Here is a 17,202-nt window from a genome sequence, read left to right as displayed (position 1 = left end):
TTGCCAGTGACAACATGTTACACAGTTTACATTTTAAGTGTCATAAAAAAGCTTTTCAAAAATGTACCAGTAACCTGAAGACCACTGCAATTTAAATTCATATACATAAGTTAAGCAGACCAGACAAATTTCTTGCGACAAGTTGGCAGCTTCGTTTTGTAAACACAATCAGCTGATTCAACGACGCTCAAACGATTGTACTGACAGCCGGTACAGATGCGAATAGATTTTTGTTTATATTTTTATTAAACGATTACAATGGGCGTGTGCCGTTTTTTTCAACAAGGCTCCTGCCGTTTTGGTACAAAATGCCACAATGAACATTTTGATGTAAAGTAAGTACAGCCATTAAGGACCTAACAACTCGAATTTTATGTTGACACTCTTGTTTCTAGCCAATACCTTAAAACAGACATAGAATCGTGCATAAATGGTAAAATGTGGCCTTTTTCTGTTTACGGACCGTTTAAGGACAAACCCAACATACCCAACTTTATAGAAGATCAGTCCTTTGAAGAGGTGAGGTACCAAGCGTACGAAAGTCGCCGGCAGAATTGCTTCGATCAATTTCATCAGCAGTTTACCAAGGAGGTGCTTGATACAACGAATAAAATGAAGGTCATGCTGCAGGCAACACCCCAAATAATTGATGTTATGATCAAGCTATATGAAAGCCCGGAAGGCACCCAGCCATCAGCCAATAATAACAGTAATCCGTTTGGTTTTGTCGGAAATAATACAGCACAAACTAGCTCAATTTTCAGCAAGCCCGCTTTGGGCGCTAGTACTGCCAATATTTTTGGTAGCGCTGCTGCTACGCCAAGCTTCGCGTCTAGTGGCAGTTCTATCTTTGGAGGTGGCCCCGTGGGTGGCAACAATGCTGGCACTAGCATTTTTGCGGGTGCAACAAGTACACAAAACATATTTGCGCAACAACAACAACAGCCGCAGCAGCCAGGCTCGTTCGTGCAGCAACAGCCGATGGGACAGACGCAACCCTCAATATTTGGACAAGCGCAGCCGCAACAGCAGCAGAATCCGTTTGGACAGGCACAAACACCAGCAGCTTTCTCTGGTGGCAGCAGTAGCGTTTTTGCACAAGCGCAACCAGCAAATGCATCGCCCTTTGGGCAAGCTGTCAACTATGCGCCACAACAGTTGCAGCCACCTCAACAGCCCGGCGGCATCTTTGGTCAAGGCGCTGCTGTTGCGGCGCCAAATACAGGCAATATTTTTGCACAAGCAGCTGCGCAGTCGCCGAGTGGGTTTTTCGGTCAACCGCAGGCTGGTTTTCAGCAGCCACAGCAACAACAAATGCAATCGGAAGCACCACAGCAGCTCCATACACTACACCAGCAGCAGCAGCAGCAGGTGCTACAACAACCTTCGCAATCCGACAATAGTTCATCTATATATAGTCGCATGGAGGAACTAACCCCAGAGGAGATTGCGGCCTTTAAAGCGGATCACTTTGCGCCTGGACAGGTGCCCTTTAAGCCACCACCAAGAGAGCTTTGTTAAATTTTAATGGACTTGCAACCGTTTTTTTTTTTCAAATTTGTTATTAAAGAATAAAAAAAAGTTTGTAATATTCTAGTGCATCATCATGTTTAACCGTTCCATGTTTATAGAGTAGACAGCATGGGAACCAATGAGATTTCGATCACGAAAAGCGCGTTGGCAATCCTTAAGTGTAATCACAGTACGTTCGCAGGGCAAACTGTTGGAATATATGGAAAATATGTTAAAATATGTCAAATTAATTTGTGGTCAGTTGCTTACACTTGTTCGCAGGCAGAGAGAAAGACAATGTCATCATTTTGCCGCCTCATAAAGTTAGCTGTGTTTAGCTCCTTGTCGTGTTCCAAAGGGGTATCGTCCACCTTTTGACGGGTCACTGTGTTGCGTAGCGAAGGATCTCGCAGTTGGGCGCCGACGTCATAAAAAAAGTTACCCTCGCCGCTAGTTTTATAATGTTTACGTTTTTTGATAATTGATGCAAGTAAATCCTTGAGTAGCACTTGTACAGCCATGGCCACATAATCAGCCACACTGTCTTCCACGGAGATCAGGCCGATTTCCCAGGCGCCGATCAGGAAGCGTCCCATAATGAAACCAGCGTCGGGCAAAAACAATTCTTGTGCGCAGTAGCGTTGTGTGGGAAGCTGTTGTTGTTGCAGTCCCTGATCGCCACCTAATGTGGGCGGGCGTATCACCTGCATGTTGTCCTCCTTAACAAACTCCAAGACATCGCACAGCTCAAAATTAATGCGATCAGCAAAGGTGCGTGAGCTGCGTTTGCGTTTTCGGCTGCTGCTACTTCCAGCGCCGCTGCCGCTCCTGCTTCCGGTAGGGCAAGTCGGCTGTAGTGTAGCAATGGTTTCTGGAGCCGCGAAAGCATCTATTTTATTGAGTAGCGCCAAGAGAAACTGATTGTGCAAATGCAACTTGTCTGGCGACATGATTTTGCGAGATTCGCAATCAAATTCTTCTTTGGTCCATCGGTTGCGAAACCAGTTTTTCATATTTGCCCTATATCGCTCCCAGTTGTCACCAAGGGCCACAGCTAGTGCCTCCTTAGTCACAAGCACCTTATCCGTGAGCGCATTCATTTCAAAAGTATAAATGACAACTCTTCAACCAACACAAATAGTTTGATTTTTTTTTCTGTTTATTTTTGTACGCGACTATCGCAATGAAAAGTCATTTATCGATATTTTACAAGGGCAAATTTATTAGTAAGAAAAAAGTATGGCCACCTTAATTGAGCGGCATACTATATTTTCCAGCTGATTAACATACTGACCATAGAATACAACAATAATGGAAGTAAGTAAATTAAATTAAAATTTGAAATAGAATACTAATAGTAACTTTACTTGTAGAAATTGAAGAAATCAAAGACGCTCAAGAAATCAAAAGAGACTGCTCTGGTAGTGAAACTAATTAAAACTCAACGCAAACAGAAAGAAGTGAACCGCGTGTTGAAACTGAAGCATGAGATTCTACTTAAATCGGAAGTTTCCTACCTAGAATATATTGAAATGCGCTCCGAGCTTGAGAGACTAAATACTTTGAAAGAGACATTCACGCGTCGCCTTGAAAAATTAAAACAACTGGCAAAATAGTTGATAGTTGTATTATCAATGCATTTTCATTTAATCTTAACCCATAATTATATTGACAAAATAAGGTGTATATGCATGAAATGAATAAAGAATTTATTTTATGCAGGCTTTGACGTTGCGTGAAGAACATTCAAACGATTTCCACATTCTGTCGAATTCAGTTTGAAATTTTTTGGTCATTTGTTTGTCCGAGGTGATAACGCAATTCTCACAGTTTCCATTAAAGCCTTGCAAGGTCCAGTTGGCCGAACCGTAAACCACCACACTTTGGTAGGCACGTGGTTTCGATTTTCGATCCTTTAGCCGCAAATCATCCACACGCGCTCTTTCGTCGATCACCATGAACTTGTGATGCATCATGGCTGTTGTTTCTGGCATGCGAACCTCAACGCCCAATCTGTTTAGACTTAAAACCTTCGAGCCGCTTGAACAAATCATTTCGTGGTCACTGATAACGCGAATTGTGACTCCACGGCTCAGCGCACGTTTGAAAGCTTCCAACAGTTCTATTATGGTAAATGTATAGATTGCAATGTCGATACAATACTGTGCCTGATCAATTTGATAAACAATGCGTTGAATGTGGCTCCTTGTGCAGTATTTGTTCTGACACTTAAATGGTGCTTTTTTAAGATGGTTTGCGCCACATGAACCGCTCAATTCATTGAATATTAGAATGGTCAGGACTTCCTCGTTCGATTTTCTGCTACGCGCATATTTTATTGTAGCAAAAATTAACTTTGAGACAGCCACAGTGGCGGCACCTATTGTGATGGCGGCCCATTTATTGTGGCTGTTGAACCAATCGTACACTGAAAAGTTATATATTGTAATTGAGCTCTTTTTTTCTTTAATTTCAATACAAACTTTTTACCCACTGTTTTCCTAATTGCGCTCAACTATGGAAACGACTTAGTACGATAAATGTTAATTCCTTATTGAATGTGGTCTATCGAGAAACAAAGTTTACTTGACTAAATGAACACTTTTCAATTTTCGATTTTGTAATACATATTAAAAATACTGGCAAACAAAAAAATAGCCAAGTATTGAAACGGAATTGTTGATATTGTAGCGTAAGTCATAAATGTCTTTATGTAATTAGGTTTGAAATTACTTTCAGTATTCCCGCATTGTTATCGATATCAATGTTTCTGTTATCCTAACTCGAAACAACGACTTTTAAGAATAAGGTAGAGTTGCAACATTTTTCAGTATGTTTTTAAGCACTGGTACCAATTCCTACAACCGTGCTCAGCACTGCTGCGTTTAAAACAAAGAATTACAATTTTATATTATTTATAATGGAAATGGTTGATAAATCCAACACAATACTAAGCACTGAGACGCAAGAGCTACTGGAGGCGCGTGACGTTGAGCTGAAAAAAGTTTTAAAGCTAAAGCTGATATTAAATGAAATTCGCTGTTTAAACCTAGGATCTCAGGAGAGTCCAGAAATCAAACGTGCTCTCAAATTAGTGTCGGTAGCCGATTATGTACGCCTGGGCGATGATCAGGGACATTTGCTTGGTAAGCAGAAAACAGTTGCATATGCTGGATGATTTGCATTGACGCCTGCCACATTTGTAGATTTGCAGGAATGCAGTAGATGCCCCCCACTGAGTTATACTGACAGCAAGGTCGTGCGCACACATCTGGCGGCCAATCTACGAGCAACCCTTACACCGATTGCAGAATTGGGCGATAAGATACGTAGTGAACTGCCATATGCATTGACAAAAGATGAAGACGTTGAGTTGACGCCAGGACAACAGGAAATAATTGGGCTGCAAAAAGAACAACGTGCTTGCTTGGAAAAATTAGCGCAAATGTCCAGTCACAAGTGCGCACTGATGATGAAGGCTGCCGAATTAAAGATGGGTCCACATCTGGGCCATGAACTAAAGGTGCAGCAAGCGCACGCGCAATTGCTGCAAACAAAGGCAGACTTGCTGCGCATCTACTTTATTAATGAGATTTTCTCACGTACAGATCACAGCTTAAAAGCTTATAAGGAAGTCGACAAGTATCTAGATGAATTGCTGAGTGCCAATAGCTCGGTAACAGAGACTGGACGTCGTTAGAATTTAGTTCGTAAATAAGAAAACGAAATATAGCATATTAGTGTATTAAAGTGGTATTTTATTTAAATATGCGAGTCTAGTATTTTCGTAACGAGGTGGCAGCTCTGCTACAGCACAAAAAAAAAGTAAACAAGACAAAAGTCGGGCAATGATGGAAAATAGTTCTAGCGAAAGTAAAGAGGAACAATCGGTAAATGAAGATTCCTTAACACCCGAGGCAACGCCGGAAATTGCCAATGCAGCTCCACTTATCGGCACCGGTGTTGATATTGAGGACACACTCTCGGTGGATTCTGCCAGCGTCTTTAGCACAACTACAACAACAACACGCAGCAAGAGCAAGTCGCCAAATACGCGAAAGCTGAAAAGGCTGTGCCGGCGTATCAAGGCGCCTAAAATGGTGCAACCTCTGTACAAATATAGGTGCGCTATGCAGTGCACTGACAAAATCTACAAGAAATTAACCATTTTACATGTCTGGATACATTTTTTCCAGTTATCATATCCGCGAGGACCACAATCATCAAATCTTTGGTGTGCAATTCAATCCCTATTTAGATAGAAGCCAATCCGTGTTTGCAACTGTTGGCAAAGATCGCGTGTCTATCTACGAATGCGTCAAAAACAATATAGAAACTGTGTCTGAAGACAGTGACAGTATACGATTGCTGCAGGTCTACGCAGATCCGGATGTAAGTTAATGAATCTTGGGTTAACAATTACATATTATTCAATTGTTGTAACTTCCAGACTGATGAAAGTTTTTACACTTGTGCTTGGTCGTATGATTCAACGACCGGAGACCCGGTACTGGCTGCAGCTGGTTATCGTGGCGTCATACGAATTTTTAATATAATTAAACACCAGTGCTCAAAGAATTACATTGGCCACGGACATGCCATAAATGAGCTGAAGTTCCATCCGGTGCTGCCGCAGCTGCTGCTCTCCGGCAGCAAGGATCACTCGCTGCGCTTGTGGAATATACAAACAGATGTTTGCGTTGCAGTCTTTGGCGGCGTTGAGGGTCATCGTGACGAGGTGCTATCAATAGACTTTGATTTACGCGGTGATCGCATTATGTCGAGCGGAATGGATCATTCACTTAAGCTTTGGCGGCTTAATAAGCCTGATATTAAGGAGGCCATTGAAATGAGTTCAACTTTTAATGCCAGCAAAAATACGGCTCCGTTTCCAACAATCAAGGAGCATTTTCCTGACTTCTCCACCCGCGATATTCATCGCAACTATGTAGATTGCGTCCAGTGGTTTGGCGACTTTGTCTTTTCCAAGTCGTGTGAGAATTCAATTGTGTGCTGGAAACCAGGCAAGCTGTTCGCACAGCGACACGAGATCAAGCCACAGGACTCAACAACTGTTCTCCATCACTTTGACTACAAAATGTGCGAGATTTGGTTTGTGCGTTTCGCTTTTAATGCCTGGCAAAAGGTGCTGGCGCTTGGTAATCAGCTGGGCACGACATTTGTTTGGGAGCTGGACTCCAATGATCCAAACTTGACAAAATGCAGCCAACTAATGCATCCCAAATGCATATCAACCATAAGACAAACTTCCTTTTCCAAGGATGGCTCCATTTTGATTTGCGTCTGCGATGACAGCACCGTTTGGCGCTGGGACCGCATTAATTAGGCATTATTTAGGTATTAATTAGGATTCTTATATATAAATCCATAGATTTATCTATACATATTTATACTAAGCCGGACAAAATATTAGTTGTTATCTTGTTTCAAACAAGCTTGAACGTTCACAAATAAGTGAAGACATTTATTAAGTTCATAAAAACAGCGCATACAAACTTATTGTATTCAGTATTTTTTATTTTGATAAGATATCAACTTTTTTATTTTTAACCTAATATGGAGTTGTTTATCTTATTTTATCTTTATTTTTTGAATATGAACGATTCATCTTAGAAGGGAAAAACATTATTGAAAATAAAGAACATCTGTTCTTTTTTCTGTGTATTATCAGCAGTAATATTATAAAAATGTATTTCTTGTATTTTATTCTATAAATGTTCAATAAAATTATCCTGAGTAAATTTATATTTGAATTGAAAGTCACCGCTAAAAATATTGCCAGACGTATCGATTCATATTTTTATGCGATGCTTAAAGAAAATACTCGTTACAATGTGGAGGTCAGTCGATAGATTACGATGAATTATGAACAAAGTCAGGTGGCAGCATTGTGCACACAGCACTGAGATGTACAGTGTTGAAAAAGTTGTAAGGCAAAACAATAAAGAAGATACCGAAAACGTTTATAAATTTCTAAAGTTGAGAAAAGTTTCAAAACATTGTTAAAAATGGGTTCTTCGTCTGGAAAGAAACATAAAAAGGACAAAAAACATAATCATCGGTCGCGCTCACATGAACGGCAACATCGCGGACCGGATGAGGAGGTTACTCTGGATCTCACAGACGACTCGACGTCGACGCGACACAAACACCACAAGCACAAGAAACACAAGGAACATCGCCATAAGCATCACAAGCAAAAGGAGCGAGAGCGACCTAGCGAAGTCATATCTCTAGAGGAGTCGGACTCGGACAGTAAGTGACGCCCTGTCGTTAGTCGGCTGTGCAGCCCAACTTGAAGGGTAATTGCGCACCTGGCGAGCACTATTTTAACATGAAAAGCGATATTTATTGGGTTAATTCTCTATGCTTTATGCCACGCAATTACCCTGGAGCTGCACTTTTTAAAACTTGAACTCACTAAAGATTTGTTGTTCTTTTCTTCTCTTTATTTGTTGTTTTCAGGTCGACAGACTGTGAGTGTGAGAAAAGAGGGCAGCAAAACAGCCAACAATTTTAATTACCAACTAGCTATTGTGTAGAAGAAGTGTATTTGGAAGATTTGTTAAGTTTAAACTTTGTTTTTGCAGGTTCCGACTGCGTGGAGGTGCCAATCGAACAAGTTGCTAGGGCGAAGGTACGTGAACCGCCAGCGAGGGAACGGGATCTGCCAGCTCGAGAAAGAGAACCATCGGCACGGGAGCGTGAGCCACTTGTGCGAGAGCGGGAACAACATGCACGAGAGCGGGATCCAAATGTTCGAGAGCGGGAGCTACCAGCTCGGGATCGTGAGCCGCTAGCTCGAGAACGTGATCACGAAATAACAGCCCCACCACCACCGCAAATATCGAAGCATGTGGATTACGAGCGCGAGCGACGACGAGAGCGTGAAACAGAACGTGAACGTGAATCACGTAGACGAGGAGTGAAAGATCGTGAACGTGGCCGAGGAAGTTCCAGGTCACAATCACCTACAGCCAGCCACCAACCACATCGGCAACGTTCGCACTCGCCAAAAGCAGACAATATCGCTAGCCGTAAACGTGGTAACAGGGAGCGAGAGCCAGGACGTGAACGGGAGCGCGAACGTGCTCGCTCACGAAGCCGCTCGCCCATACCGGAAAGCGGTGCTGGTGATGTACTCTCCATTGCAGAGACAAACAAATTGCGTGCTAAGCTTGGCTTGAAGCCACTTGAAGTGGATACTGGTTCAAGCAAATCAGCGCCATCCAACAGCAGTAACAGTCAACATGAAAACAAAAGGTCTGGCACCGATAAAGATCTCTCTTCGTACAAGGATGAATGGGGCGAGTTCTTGCATAAGCCAGCTGATAATATAAAAGAAAAAAAGGAGGCGGAAAAACTACGTGACAAGCTTAAGCAACGCAAAGAGAAGCGTTTCCTCGAAGAACGTTTGGCACGCATTCGCACACTTGGCGAATCAGATGAGGAAACAGACAATGTCTCCAAGTGGGTGGATCGTAACAAGCGTGTTGTTAATCAGCGTGAAGAGGCGCTGCGCAAAGTAAGTATATAACAAAGCCTTCCAGATACCAAGTAAATTCAATAAACTAATTTTGTCTCTTCACTGATGCAGGCCAAAGAGTTGGAGGAACTTGATGAGGCGTTTGGTGTTGCCGATATAGTAGAACAAGAAAAGCAAAAGGCTCGTCAATTGGCCTATGGTGATCGTAATTTGAAGGGATTACGGGTTGAACATGACGTGGATGACTTTGGTGAGGGCCGAACAGTTATTTTGACGCTCAAGGATCAGGACGTACTCAATGAGGAGGAGGGTGACACTTTGGTTAATGTCAACATGATTGATGATGAGCGCTACAAGAAAAATGTGGCAAACAAAAAGCTCAATCCGCTAAGCTATGGCTATAATGTCTATGAAGAGCAATACGATGAGCTTGGAAATCCAATTGAGCGTTCCGTACTTGAGAAATACGATGAAGATATCGAGGGGCAGCCCCAGAAGCGAAAGAACTTTTTGATTGGCGAAAACATGGAGGAAGAGCGTGAGCATAAGCGCAAGCTATTGGAAATTAAGACCAAATTAGCTGGTAAACGTTTGGAAACGTTACAGGATACAAATATAAAATTAGCATCAGATACTTTTAGTGTTGAGGAGCTGGCGACGTAAGTTTTGTTAATGATCTATTAGATCATGTTTTTCCAATTAAATTTTTTATTCTTGTTCCTGTAGCTTTAAAAAGCCAAAGAAAAAAATTAAGAAACTGCGTCAGAAGCTAAAAGCTGAGGATTTGGAACCAATTAGTGAGTTGTCGGGCTCTTCAAATCTAGGCAGCCGTCAAAGAAGTTACCGCGAAGCCGACGAAAATGTAAATATGCCAGATGAGTCGAAGCCACAAATCAAGCTGGAACAAGACGATAATGATGATTTGGAGCGCGTACTGTCTAAGGCTCGCAAACTTAAGCAAAAGGAAAACATCATTAAGACACATCTGCCTATCGATGTGACATCCATTACGCACAGCGTTAAACCTGAGCCGGTGGATGACGCTACGGCTGCTGGTGGCGAGCTGCTTAGCGGCGCCGATGGTAATATTGTGCTCAACGCCACTGCGGAGTTCTGTCGCACGCTGGGCGATATACCCACCTATGGCATGGCTGGAAATCGCAATGAGGACTCCAATGATATGATGGACTTTGACAGGGCAGACGCGTTGGATGAACATATGGATAGCAATCAGGAGGAGCCAACCTTAAGTCATGGCACATGGAATTCGGTTAATCCTGATGAAGTGATGCAGCCCGCTGATTTAGATAATTTGGGCGATGACATCGAGGAGAGAGCTATATTAGATGAGGAGCCCGATGTGGGCGCTGGCGTGGCAAATGCTCTGCGCTTGGCTCTATCCAAAGGTTATTTGGAAAAGGAGGAAAAAAATCGACCAAGTAATACAAAAATGGCGCATCTGCAGGCAAAGAACTATTCCATTGAGGACAAAGCTGCTGGGTAAGTAAATAAACATTAGTGCCAACTATTTTTTTAATGGAAACATCCTAACTTAGTGAGGATGACAAAATTGGACGTCGCGATCGTTTCCACGCTGGTCCTATTATGGAATTTAAGGACAAAGAAACATTCAAGCCCAATGTCAAACTTGATTATATTGATGATAATGGTCGAATCCTGAACCTTAAAGAGGCTTTCCGTTATCTGTCGCACAAGTTCCATGGCAAGGGACCTGGTAAAAATAAGATTGAGAAGCGTCTCAAGAAAATGGAGCAAGATGGCGTAAGTTTTCCTTGTTGATATCATTGTAAATTGAAATGTTTTAAATATTCATCTTTTACAGCTAATGAAAACAATGAGCTCCACGGACACGCCACTTTGCACATTAACAATGCTCCAGCAAAAGCAAAAGGAAACTAAAACACCATATGTGGTGCTTAGCGGTAGCAACAAAACTACCGCTGGCGTGAGTGGCGCCTCAATATCCAAGTTTAAGTAAAGAGTTGGGATACACCCAAAAAACGTCTACAACCAAATGCAATAGTAACTTCCAAAATCACAATTTTAAAGCTTATTGTAGTTGATATACTCATAAGTTTAGAGTTCAGAACCATACAAAACGATAATATGCAACTTAACTTCATATTTATTGATTATAAACTAATCTTGTTCTCAGACGGAAAAAAAGAACACCCATAAAAGTACCTTTGTTTTATTATCCCGATTTGTTTTCAAGAAAGGTTTTTATTAAAGATTTAAATTTGGTGATACGGTCGGTCTAAAGTAATAAATTATTAAAAAAAATGTGTGGAGAAAAAAATTTAAACAAATATTACCTGAACAAAGATCCTGGAATATTTGGACTGGACCTGTTTTTTGATATATTATTTGAGGTCTGCCCAGGTCTGATTAGTTTATCCAGCTTGGGTCTCTGTTTGAAGCCAACTACCCCAATCAGGTAGCGTAATTTTCGGTTGGAAATATAGTTCTATAAAAATATTGTTAAGCATTTAAGTACATCTGGTATATATCTGCATATGTATTTAAACATCGGTTCTATTCTAGTTATTTGTTCAGCTTCCGATTTAATTCAAGCAACTATCAGTATATATTGACCCCCTGTATTATTTTCCTGTTCCTGAGTTCAACACGTTAATGTACATCGGCGAATCGCCCCTGTTAAGTGTCACTAAAGAGAAAGGTAAAAGATTTAAATCGATCCAAACTCAAGCAATGGCAATAGGCATACCATTAAAGTTGTTGCCCAAGAGTCTCCGTTGCTTGCCCTGGATTAGTTCAAAGACTTGATCCGCCGGAGAAGTGCAAATCATATTGGAGCTGTTGTATTGAAAATTCCAAGTGCATTTGCTCTGCGCAAATCGAATGTATTTGACCAGCACTTGGTCCACTTGGGGAGGGACATTAGAAACGGTAAGCTGCATCTGTGAGGTGTTAGCCACACGGGCAAAGTTGAGCCCGCCATAGCCAAAGATGAGGGCTTGCAAGAAGCCGCCAATGCCAGTTAGGAAGTTGGCCGAGCCTTTATATCCAATTGGCACCTCGCTCCACACCTTGAACTCGGTGTGGACATAGCTCTGGTAACCACGGGCAAAGAAATCGTGGGCGCGCCAATCCTCCGTGGTGGATAGATAATTGGCAGCAAACATGGACCAGGTCATAGCCGGTCCATTGGTACGTGTAACCTTCGCGTAATAGTGCAAATCATTTAAATGCGTTGAACTGGAGAGATTTAAAGCAACGTCGTATATGGATACAAGATAAGTATATTGATGCCCACCTGGTATCGAATTGCAACGGATATCCAAGTAGTATTGTGTCCGCTTGCTTTACTGTCTCATTCAACTTGTAGCCCAAATGCTGTGGATGGTAGTCCAGATCTCCATCACGTAGAATAACCAGGTTGTCTCTGAGGTTACGCCAATTCTCGATTAGATCCGTGCTGCTGTTGCCGCACCTGCCGCCGGTCCATACGGCAAAGTCCAATGCTATTTTGGCGACCGCATTGGTGTACACATTGTCATCGACGCTGCTATGATCCTCGTCCGGTCCCATGACATTCAAAAAGTGACAGGTTTGTGGTGCCTGCCTACATGTTGACCGACTGACCAGAAACTCGGCCACCTCAGCGGCTATGAACCACGCCTGCTCACATAACCATGTGTAATTATGGGACTGGGCGAAAAACTTTTGCAGTGCAAAGGATATATCTGGAGAAATGTGTATTTCCTGTTGAGCAATCTCGGGACAACAAGGGTTGATCACTTCCGTGCCAGTGTAGGCGCTCTCCCAGGGAAATCTAACAAACGAAATTTCGAAAAATTCCCCGTTTCGGGAACAATATAAATTGTTGTTGTTTTTTGTTTAATACGAACCCACCTGGCGCCTTTGTTGCCCATCGTTTGAGCGTTGTATCTGGCGCCTTCCAGATGATTGTAGCGATAGCCGAGCAGCTGTTTAGCATATTCAAAGCTAAACTGTGTGATCACTGGGAGCATCCAAATCTCCGTGTCCCAAAAGTTATGACCCTCATAATCCGCGTCCAAGTTGCCGCGTGCCAAGCCCGTCGGACTTAGCCCAACGTAGGGCTCATTCGCCTGATTGCTGCTTAGCGTTGGCAAAGAGCTGGCTAAATAGAAAATGCCGGCATTTACAATGCGCGATAGTTCCAAAGCATTGCCAGTTAGTTCAATGGAGAACTGTTTATCCCAAAAATGAGTCCAGACTTGAATATGGCTTAGCAGCAATGTAGCGGGACTTAGCTGAAGCGCATCCTGCAGCTCTTTGAGAGCTACACTTTGCTGGCGATCAATGGAAATGATGACACGATGCTGCAGCTCCGTCTGCCACGTGGGCCAATTCAGTTTAAGAGGCTGTTCCATCGTCTCACTGAACAGAACATATATTTCGTGAGGGTATGGCTGAAATTGCTTAAGCTCCAACACTTTGCTGCGTCCGCGCAGAAGGCGATAATCTCCAGCAGCATTGCTCCCATTGCTGAGCACCTCGAAGTTAAAGTCGCTGCTGGCGTTGCCCGGCTGTTGGGTCAGCTTAAGATACTGCGGCTCTGGGAACAATGGTTCAGGTAGAGAAAATAATAAAATTAAACCTATTTACGAAACTTGCACATTTGATAAAATGCATACAATCTTTTTACCAAGACAGTATTTCGAGATTTACTTGGTATTTAAAAGTTGCAAATAAGTTTTTTTTCGCTCTCACCGATATTTAATGGAACTGTTGTATGCCTGAAAGCTAAAAGTTCATAGACCAGGGCCCGATTATAATACCTATGTGGATAGGTTCGTTGTTCCAGAGTTAGGCCCATGGATAGAAAACTTCTGCTATACCGAAAGAAGCCGCCGCGCAGGTCCATCTCATAGTTAATGTCGGTAGCCTCATTGTTAATCAGGCAGCTAAGACGATCACATAACTCGGCAGTTATATTTATCCAATTGGGAATTCGTGCTCTTCTGCTGTTTCCAGCAGCTCCATTGTATACACCATTCATAAATATAGCATCGCCAAATACCGTATAGCCCAAATGGCCATTTGATAAGCTGGGCATAAAGTTGAGATCTGTCGGCAGGCTGTCGGAATAAAATTGTATATATTTTTTAATTTTAATGTGTCTAGCTATGATTACTACAGTATCCTAAGATCTTGCTGGTAATTCCCGGAATTGCCCCGTCATCTTTTTTTGCTTAATTTTTCCAACAGCAATTTTTCAGCCATTTCTTGTCCGCGGGTAATAGAAACCTAGCCAAACTACCCTGAACCTCTCTTATAAAGCTATACGTACATAGCTATATCAAAATAAGTTTTCAGTCCACAGAATAAAGAGCCAAGAGTTGGAATTACCCATTTTAGTGGAATTACCTATTTAGTCTCCAAGCCGAATAATTTATATTCGCACATAGAACCTTTGGCCTACAATTTTCAGAGTGGTAGATTTTCGGAAAGTTCCAAAAACCTTTAAAATATTTATCACAATGTTCTTTAAAACAATGTTAAGTTAAAAGCCGATCGGATGGTAAGCAAAAATGTTACCAACAACGGTTTCGCAGTCGAAAGTGGAATTTCCGAAATCGCGAATTGCTTAGTTTTTATAAGGTTGAGGCAGAACTTATATAGGGCCGATGAAATTTCCGGAAAATTTAAAGCACAGCTCGAAGAATTTTCATTAAGATCTCTTTAAATGATCTTACACCCAGAACTTGAATGAATCTCATTTTCTATCAAACTGGGGAGCATTTTGCGAAACTGTGAAACATGAATGCATAAAATAAAAAACTATCTGAATTACTGAAAATATCAAAAGTCGAGTCGATCCAGCCCTGTTCACCTATCTGCTCGAAAGCCTTGCCCCGTCAATCAATCAATCAAGAAATATTAAATAAATGATAAAAATGTCGAAATTCTGATTTTTAAATATATACCCCAGGTCTTAAGAGCTACATCCACTATTCAAAATTGTAGCTACTCGTATAATACATACTTATCAAGTTCCCCAACAAAATCGATTAAAGAAAAAATCCAATTGGTATAAAAAAACAATTTTATTCTAAGCTTTAATAAGATATACTACAACATGATCGGTTAAAAGACAAAAAATATATTAAAGAATACTTTAAAATATTTTTCGAATTCCATAAATATAATTGCAATTGCGATTGTAATATGTGTAATATGTTATAGGATTCTTAAGCTATCTTGATTTAATTTAATAGAAATGTGGTTATGGCTAAGATCAAGTTATAATACCGTACATTGTAACCTGAAGATAACAATTTAACGATACATGCTTGTACACATACCTTTGTGTCTTTAGAAGGTACGTATCTGGAGTATCAGAGCCGCAGCTCCAGATGAACCCGAACAACAAAACAAAACATAATTCAACCATATTCGATTTACATTGATCCAATGTTTTCGAATGCCTAGGCAATACTGAAATTTGTTCACCGTCTCGTTGTGTATTGCAAGTGTCGGTGGCTACTAAAATTTGATAAGTCGGGAGCGGAGAGCGCAGCTTAATAATTCAATACAGCTCAGTGCTCCCTTATCAGCTAAAATTTGCAATCTATATTATAAACTATAATCATTAATTTGAGGAGAGCTCAAGTCAATATTATAAAAGCATTTAAAAGCAGTTCTTACAAAATTCCGTGAGCAGCTTTGCTTGTTTAGTAGGTTTTATTTCCTAAAATGAGAGAGAAAGAGCGATATAGGAAAAATGTAGATAATTAGAGTAAAGATAAGGCATGATGCACAGCAAAAGATGTGCTGAAGAATGGAGACAATTATGGGAAATCTTCTAATGGCATCAGCCGCTCAAAGGAAAAGTCATTAAACGGTTAACTGACTATCGCAGTTGGTTTATCTCAGTTCTTGTTGTTGGGTTCTGGGGTGGCCTAGGCACCCAGCGAGCACCTGCGTATTTTATTCCATAACAATTTTTGTTTTCTCTTTCCCATATACTCGTTTTTTGTTGTACTATGCATAATTCTTGGCAAGTATTCTTTGCAGCTGGGCTAATTATATGGCATTGTTGTTGGCGCTAATTACGTGAGAATCACCACATGCAGCAAAGCTTTGAGGTTTGTGCGAGTAGAAACCATACAGCCGTAGAAAACCATAGAGGCCTCCACATGTACTATCTAAAATCAAATACGACAACGCCTATACCATCTTTGCCCCGACAGCGAAGCGTAACCAATAGAACAGCCAAAGCAAGAGCAACAGGTCCGTAAGCTGCCCGACTAACTATAACCGATATGGGCTCATGATTTGGCCGGCACTTGCGTGCCGAGCAGGGGGTCTGGAAGCATCGGGAACCCTTACATCTTAACTTGGCTACTATCTCAACCCAATTTTAATGACGTTACGCCGCGGTAGGTTTTCTGCTCAAGATCCATAAAGAAATGCTCAGGTGTTCGGGCTATATAGGCACCAGATACAGCCAACGCTGTTGTTGATTGTCTTCTGCCTCTTTGTGGTTGCTTGGCACGGGACTCGAATCTGGCGCAGATATATGGGGTCTGTGATATACCCTTTGTTTTGCGGCTTTTCTTCCATCTCCCCCCCACACGTTTTCTCTCTGACTGATGCGGACTAGCTGTCTCGCTCTGGCAATTTGAAATGCGCATGTATTGTTAGAGCTGTTGTTATATTTGAAGATGCCTATGCAGAGCCTGCCTATCACGATGTCGTAGCTCGCCGAAGCGTAACTGAAATATTAAAACATTTTTTTGCCTTTGTTGTTGTTGTCTAGTCGTCGGCCATTTTGCTGGCGGTTTTGCCGTCAGATTTTGGTTTTTTTTTTTGCAGTGCTTTGTTTTTTTTTTTAACCTGTTGCTCAAAAAGTCGCGTTGAGAAATTTAGGCAACGAAGCGTGGCCAATGAGTTTCCGCTTTTGAGGCATTGGGCATAGGCTTAGTCGTCATCGCCGCACCACGCAACACCACTAAGACCAACTAGCCTGCAACAATAATTTTTCCAATGCTCACAGCAATATTCAGAGATACGAGGGCCGCTACGCTCAGTTGTAACAACAAAAGAATAATTCGTTTTGTTTCACCAGGCTTGGACGGATAGTGAACCATTTTAAAGTTTTTTCATATTGATAAACGAAATGGGTGGAAAGAATCTTAGGACAATAAACA

The 17,202-nt window shown here is 41.7% G+C and overlaps 8 protein-coding genes across 9 annotated transcripts; 5 read left to right on the top strand and 3 right to left on the bottom strand.

Moving 5' to 3' along the window:
* The first annotated feature begins 16 nt into the window (after positions 1-16).
* On the top strand, positions 17-1,560 carry LOC135426160 (uncharacterized). Its single transcript, XM_064679165.1, has 2 exons — positions 17-335; positions 396-1,560. Exons 1-2 carry the CDS (start codon positions 259-261, stop codon positions 1,519-1,521), a joined length of 1,203 nt encoding a protein of 400 aa, XP_064535235.1. The 5' UTR covers positions 17-258; the 3' UTR covers positions 1,522-1,560.
* Positions 1,451-2,675, bottom strand: LOC135426161 (transcriptional adapter 1-like). The gene is made up of 2 exons (XM_064679166.1): positions 1,783-2,675; positions 1,451-1,720 (listed from the first exon to the last, which is right to left on the bottom strand). The coding sequence occupies exons 1-2, from the start codon at positions 2,610-2,612 to the stop codon at positions 1,594-1,596; spliced, it is 957 nt and encodes a 318-aa protein (XP_064535236.1). The 5' UTR covers positions 2,613-2,675; the 3' UTR covers positions 1,451-1,593.
* A 4-nt stretch (positions 2,676-2,679) lies between these two features.
* Positions 2,680-3,257, top strand: LOC135426164 (uncharacterized). The gene is made up of 2 exons (XM_064679169.1): positions 2,680-2,829; positions 2,886-3,257. Exons 1-2 carry the CDS (start codon positions 2,824-2,826, stop codon positions 3,126-3,128), a joined length of 249 nt encoding a protein of 82 aa, XP_064535239.1. The 5' UTR covers positions 2,680-2,823; the 3' UTR covers positions 3,129-3,257.
* zuc (Mitochondrial cardiolipin hydrolase zuc) lies at positions 3,126-4,152 on the bottom strand. The gene is made up of 2 exons (XM_064679168.1): positions 3,996-4,152; positions 3,126-3,940 (listed from the first exon to the last, which is right to left on the bottom strand). Coding segments are annotated over exons 1-2 (720 nt in total). The 5' UTR covers positions 3,997-4,152; the 3' UTR covers positions 3,126-3,221.
* A 190-nt stretch (positions 4,153-4,342) lies between these two features.
* On the top strand, positions 4,343-5,279 carry dgt2 (dim gamma-tubulin 2). Its single transcript, XM_064679167.1, has 2 exons — positions 4,343-4,658; positions 4,719-5,279. The coding sequence occupies exons 1-2, from the start codon at positions 4,433-4,435 to the stop codon at positions 5,210-5,212; spliced, it is 720 nt and encodes a 239-aa protein (XP_064535237.1). The 5' UTR covers positions 4,343-4,432; the 3' UTR covers positions 5,213-5,279.
* A 43-nt stretch (positions 5,280-5,322) lies between these two features.
* On the top strand, positions 5,323-6,929 carry escl. The gene is made up of 3 exons (XM_064679163.1): positions 5,323-5,635; positions 5,709-5,904; positions 5,963-6,929. The coding sequence occupies exons 1-3, from the start codon at positions 5,361-5,363 to the stop codon at positions 6,857-6,859; spliced, it is 1,368 nt and encodes a 455-aa protein (XP_064535233.1). The 5' UTR covers positions 5,323-5,360; the 3' UTR covers positions 6,860-6,929.
* A 508-nt stretch (positions 6,930-7,437) lies between these two features.
* Positions 7,438-11,220, top strand: LOC135426165 (U4/U6.U5 tri-snRNP-associated protein 1). Its single transcript, XM_064679170.1, has 6 exons — positions 7,438-7,788; positions 8,124-9,058; positions 9,131-9,678; positions 9,746-10,519; positions 10,576-10,801; positions 10,863-11,220. The coding sequence occupies exons 1-6, from the start codon at positions 7,542-7,544 to the stop codon at positions 11,016-11,018; spliced, it is 2,886 nt and encodes a 961-aa protein (XP_064535240.1). The 5' UTR covers positions 7,438-7,541; the 3' UTR covers positions 11,019-11,220.
* Positions 11,188-15,497, bottom strand: LOC135426166 (protein-glucosylgalactosylhydroxylysine glucosidase). Of its 2 annotated transcripts, none has more exons than XR_010435853.1 (6): positions 15,355-15,497; positions 13,760-14,127; positions 12,917-13,604; positions 12,318-12,836; positions 11,356-11,507; positions 11,188-11,297 (listed from the first exon to the last, which is right to left on the bottom strand). XR_010435853.1 is itself a non-coding variant. In XM_064679171.1 (6 exons), the coding sequence occupies exons 1-6, from the start codon at positions 15,441-15,443 to the stop codon at positions 11,644-11,646; spliced, it is 2,220 nt and encodes a 739-aa protein (XP_064535241.1). In that variant the 5' UTR covers positions 15,444-15,497; the 3' UTR covers positions 11,539-11,643. The 2 variants fall into 2 exon arrangements, 1 of the variants encoding a protein (XP_064535241.1); XM_064679171.1 differs by lacking the exons at positions 11,188-11,297; positions 11,356-11,507 and adding exons at positions 11,539-11,708; positions 11,769-12,259.
* Positions 15,498-17,202: the final 1,705 nt, after the last annotated feature.

Source organism: Drosophila montana, unplaced genomic scaffold, assembly GCF_035044405.1.
Source record: "Drosophila montana isolate Dmon_TW-CO22-7 unplaced genomic scaffold, ASM3504440v1 contig_1965_1, whole genome shotgun sequence".
NCBI classification, from domain to species: domain Eukaryota; kingdom Metazoa; phylum Arthropoda; class Insecta; order Diptera; family Drosophilidae; genus Drosophila; species Drosophila montana.
This window is presented reverse-complemented; position numbering and strand designations above follow the sequence as displayed.

What these genes read in the sequence shown, in the direction of transcription:
- dgt2 (XM_064679167.1), top strand. Translation starts at nt 4,433, where the DNA reads ATGGAAATGGTTGATAAATCCAACACAATACTAAGCACTGAGACGCAA. An exon ending in TGATCAGGGACATTTGCTTG is followed by an intron (nt 4,659 to 4,718) that starts GTAAGCAGAAAA and finishes CCACATTTGTAG; the next exon opens with ATTTGCAGGAATGCAGTAGA.
- LOC135426161 (XM_064679166.1), bottom strand. Translation starts at nt 2,612, where the DNA reads ATGAATGCGCTCACGGATAAGGTGCTTGTGACTAAGGAGGCACTAGCT. An exon ending in CTCTCTGCCTGCGAACAAGT is followed by an intron (nt 1,721 to 1,782) that starts GTAAGCAACTGA and finishes ATATTCCAACAG; the next exon opens with TTTGCCCTGCGAACGTACTG.
- escl (XM_064679163.1), top strand. Translation starts at nt 5,361, where the DNA reads ATGATGGAAAATAGTTCTAGCGAAAGTAAAGAGGAACAATCGGTAAAT. An exon ending in CAACCTCTGTACAAATATAG is followed by an intron (nt 5,636 to 5,708) that starts GTGCGCTATGCA and finishes CATTTTTTCCAG; the next exon opens with TTATCATATCCGCGAGGACC. An exon ending in AGGTCTACGCAGATCCGGAT is followed by an intron (nt 5,905 to 5,962) that starts GTAAGTTAATGA and finishes TGTAACTTCCAG; the next exon opens with ACTGATGAAAGTTTTTACAC.
- LOC135426160 (XM_064679165.1), top strand. Translation starts at nt 259, where the DNA reads ATGGGCGTGTGCCGTTTTTTTCAACAAGGCTCCTGCCGTTTTGGTACA. An exon ending in AATGAACATTTTGATGTAAA is followed by an intron (nt 336 to 395) that starts GTAAGTACAGCC and finishes TCTTGTTTCTAG; the next exon opens with CCAATACCTTAAAACAGACA.
- LOC135426165 (XM_064679170.1), top strand. Translation starts at nt 7,542, where the DNA reads ATGGGTTCTTCGTCTGGAAAGAAACATAAAAAGGACAAAAAACATAAT. An exon ending in GTGAAGAGGCGCTGCGCAAA is followed by an intron (nt 9,059 to 9,130) that starts GTAAGTATATAA and finishes TCACTGATGCAG; the next exon opens with GCCAAAGAGTTGGAGGAACT. An exon ending in ATTGAGGACAAAGCTGCTGG is followed by an intron (nt 10,520 to 10,575) that starts GTAAGTAAATAA and finishes ATCCTAACTTAG; the next exon opens with TGAGGATGACAAAATTGGAC.
- LOC135426166 (XM_064679171.1), bottom strand. Translation starts at nt 15,443, where the DNA reads ATGGTTGAATTATGTTTTGTTTTGTTGTTCGGGTTCATCTGGAGCTGC. An exon ending in TACCTTCTAAAGACACAAAG is followed by an intron (nt 14,128 to 15,354) that starts GTATGTGTACAA and finishes TTATTCCGACAG; the next exon opens with CCTGCCGACAGATCTCAACT. An exon ending in AACAGTTCCATTAAATATCG is followed by an intron (nt 13,605 to 13,759) that starts GTGAGAGCGAAA and finishes CATTGTTCCCAG; the next exon opens with AGCCGCAGTATCTTAAGCTG.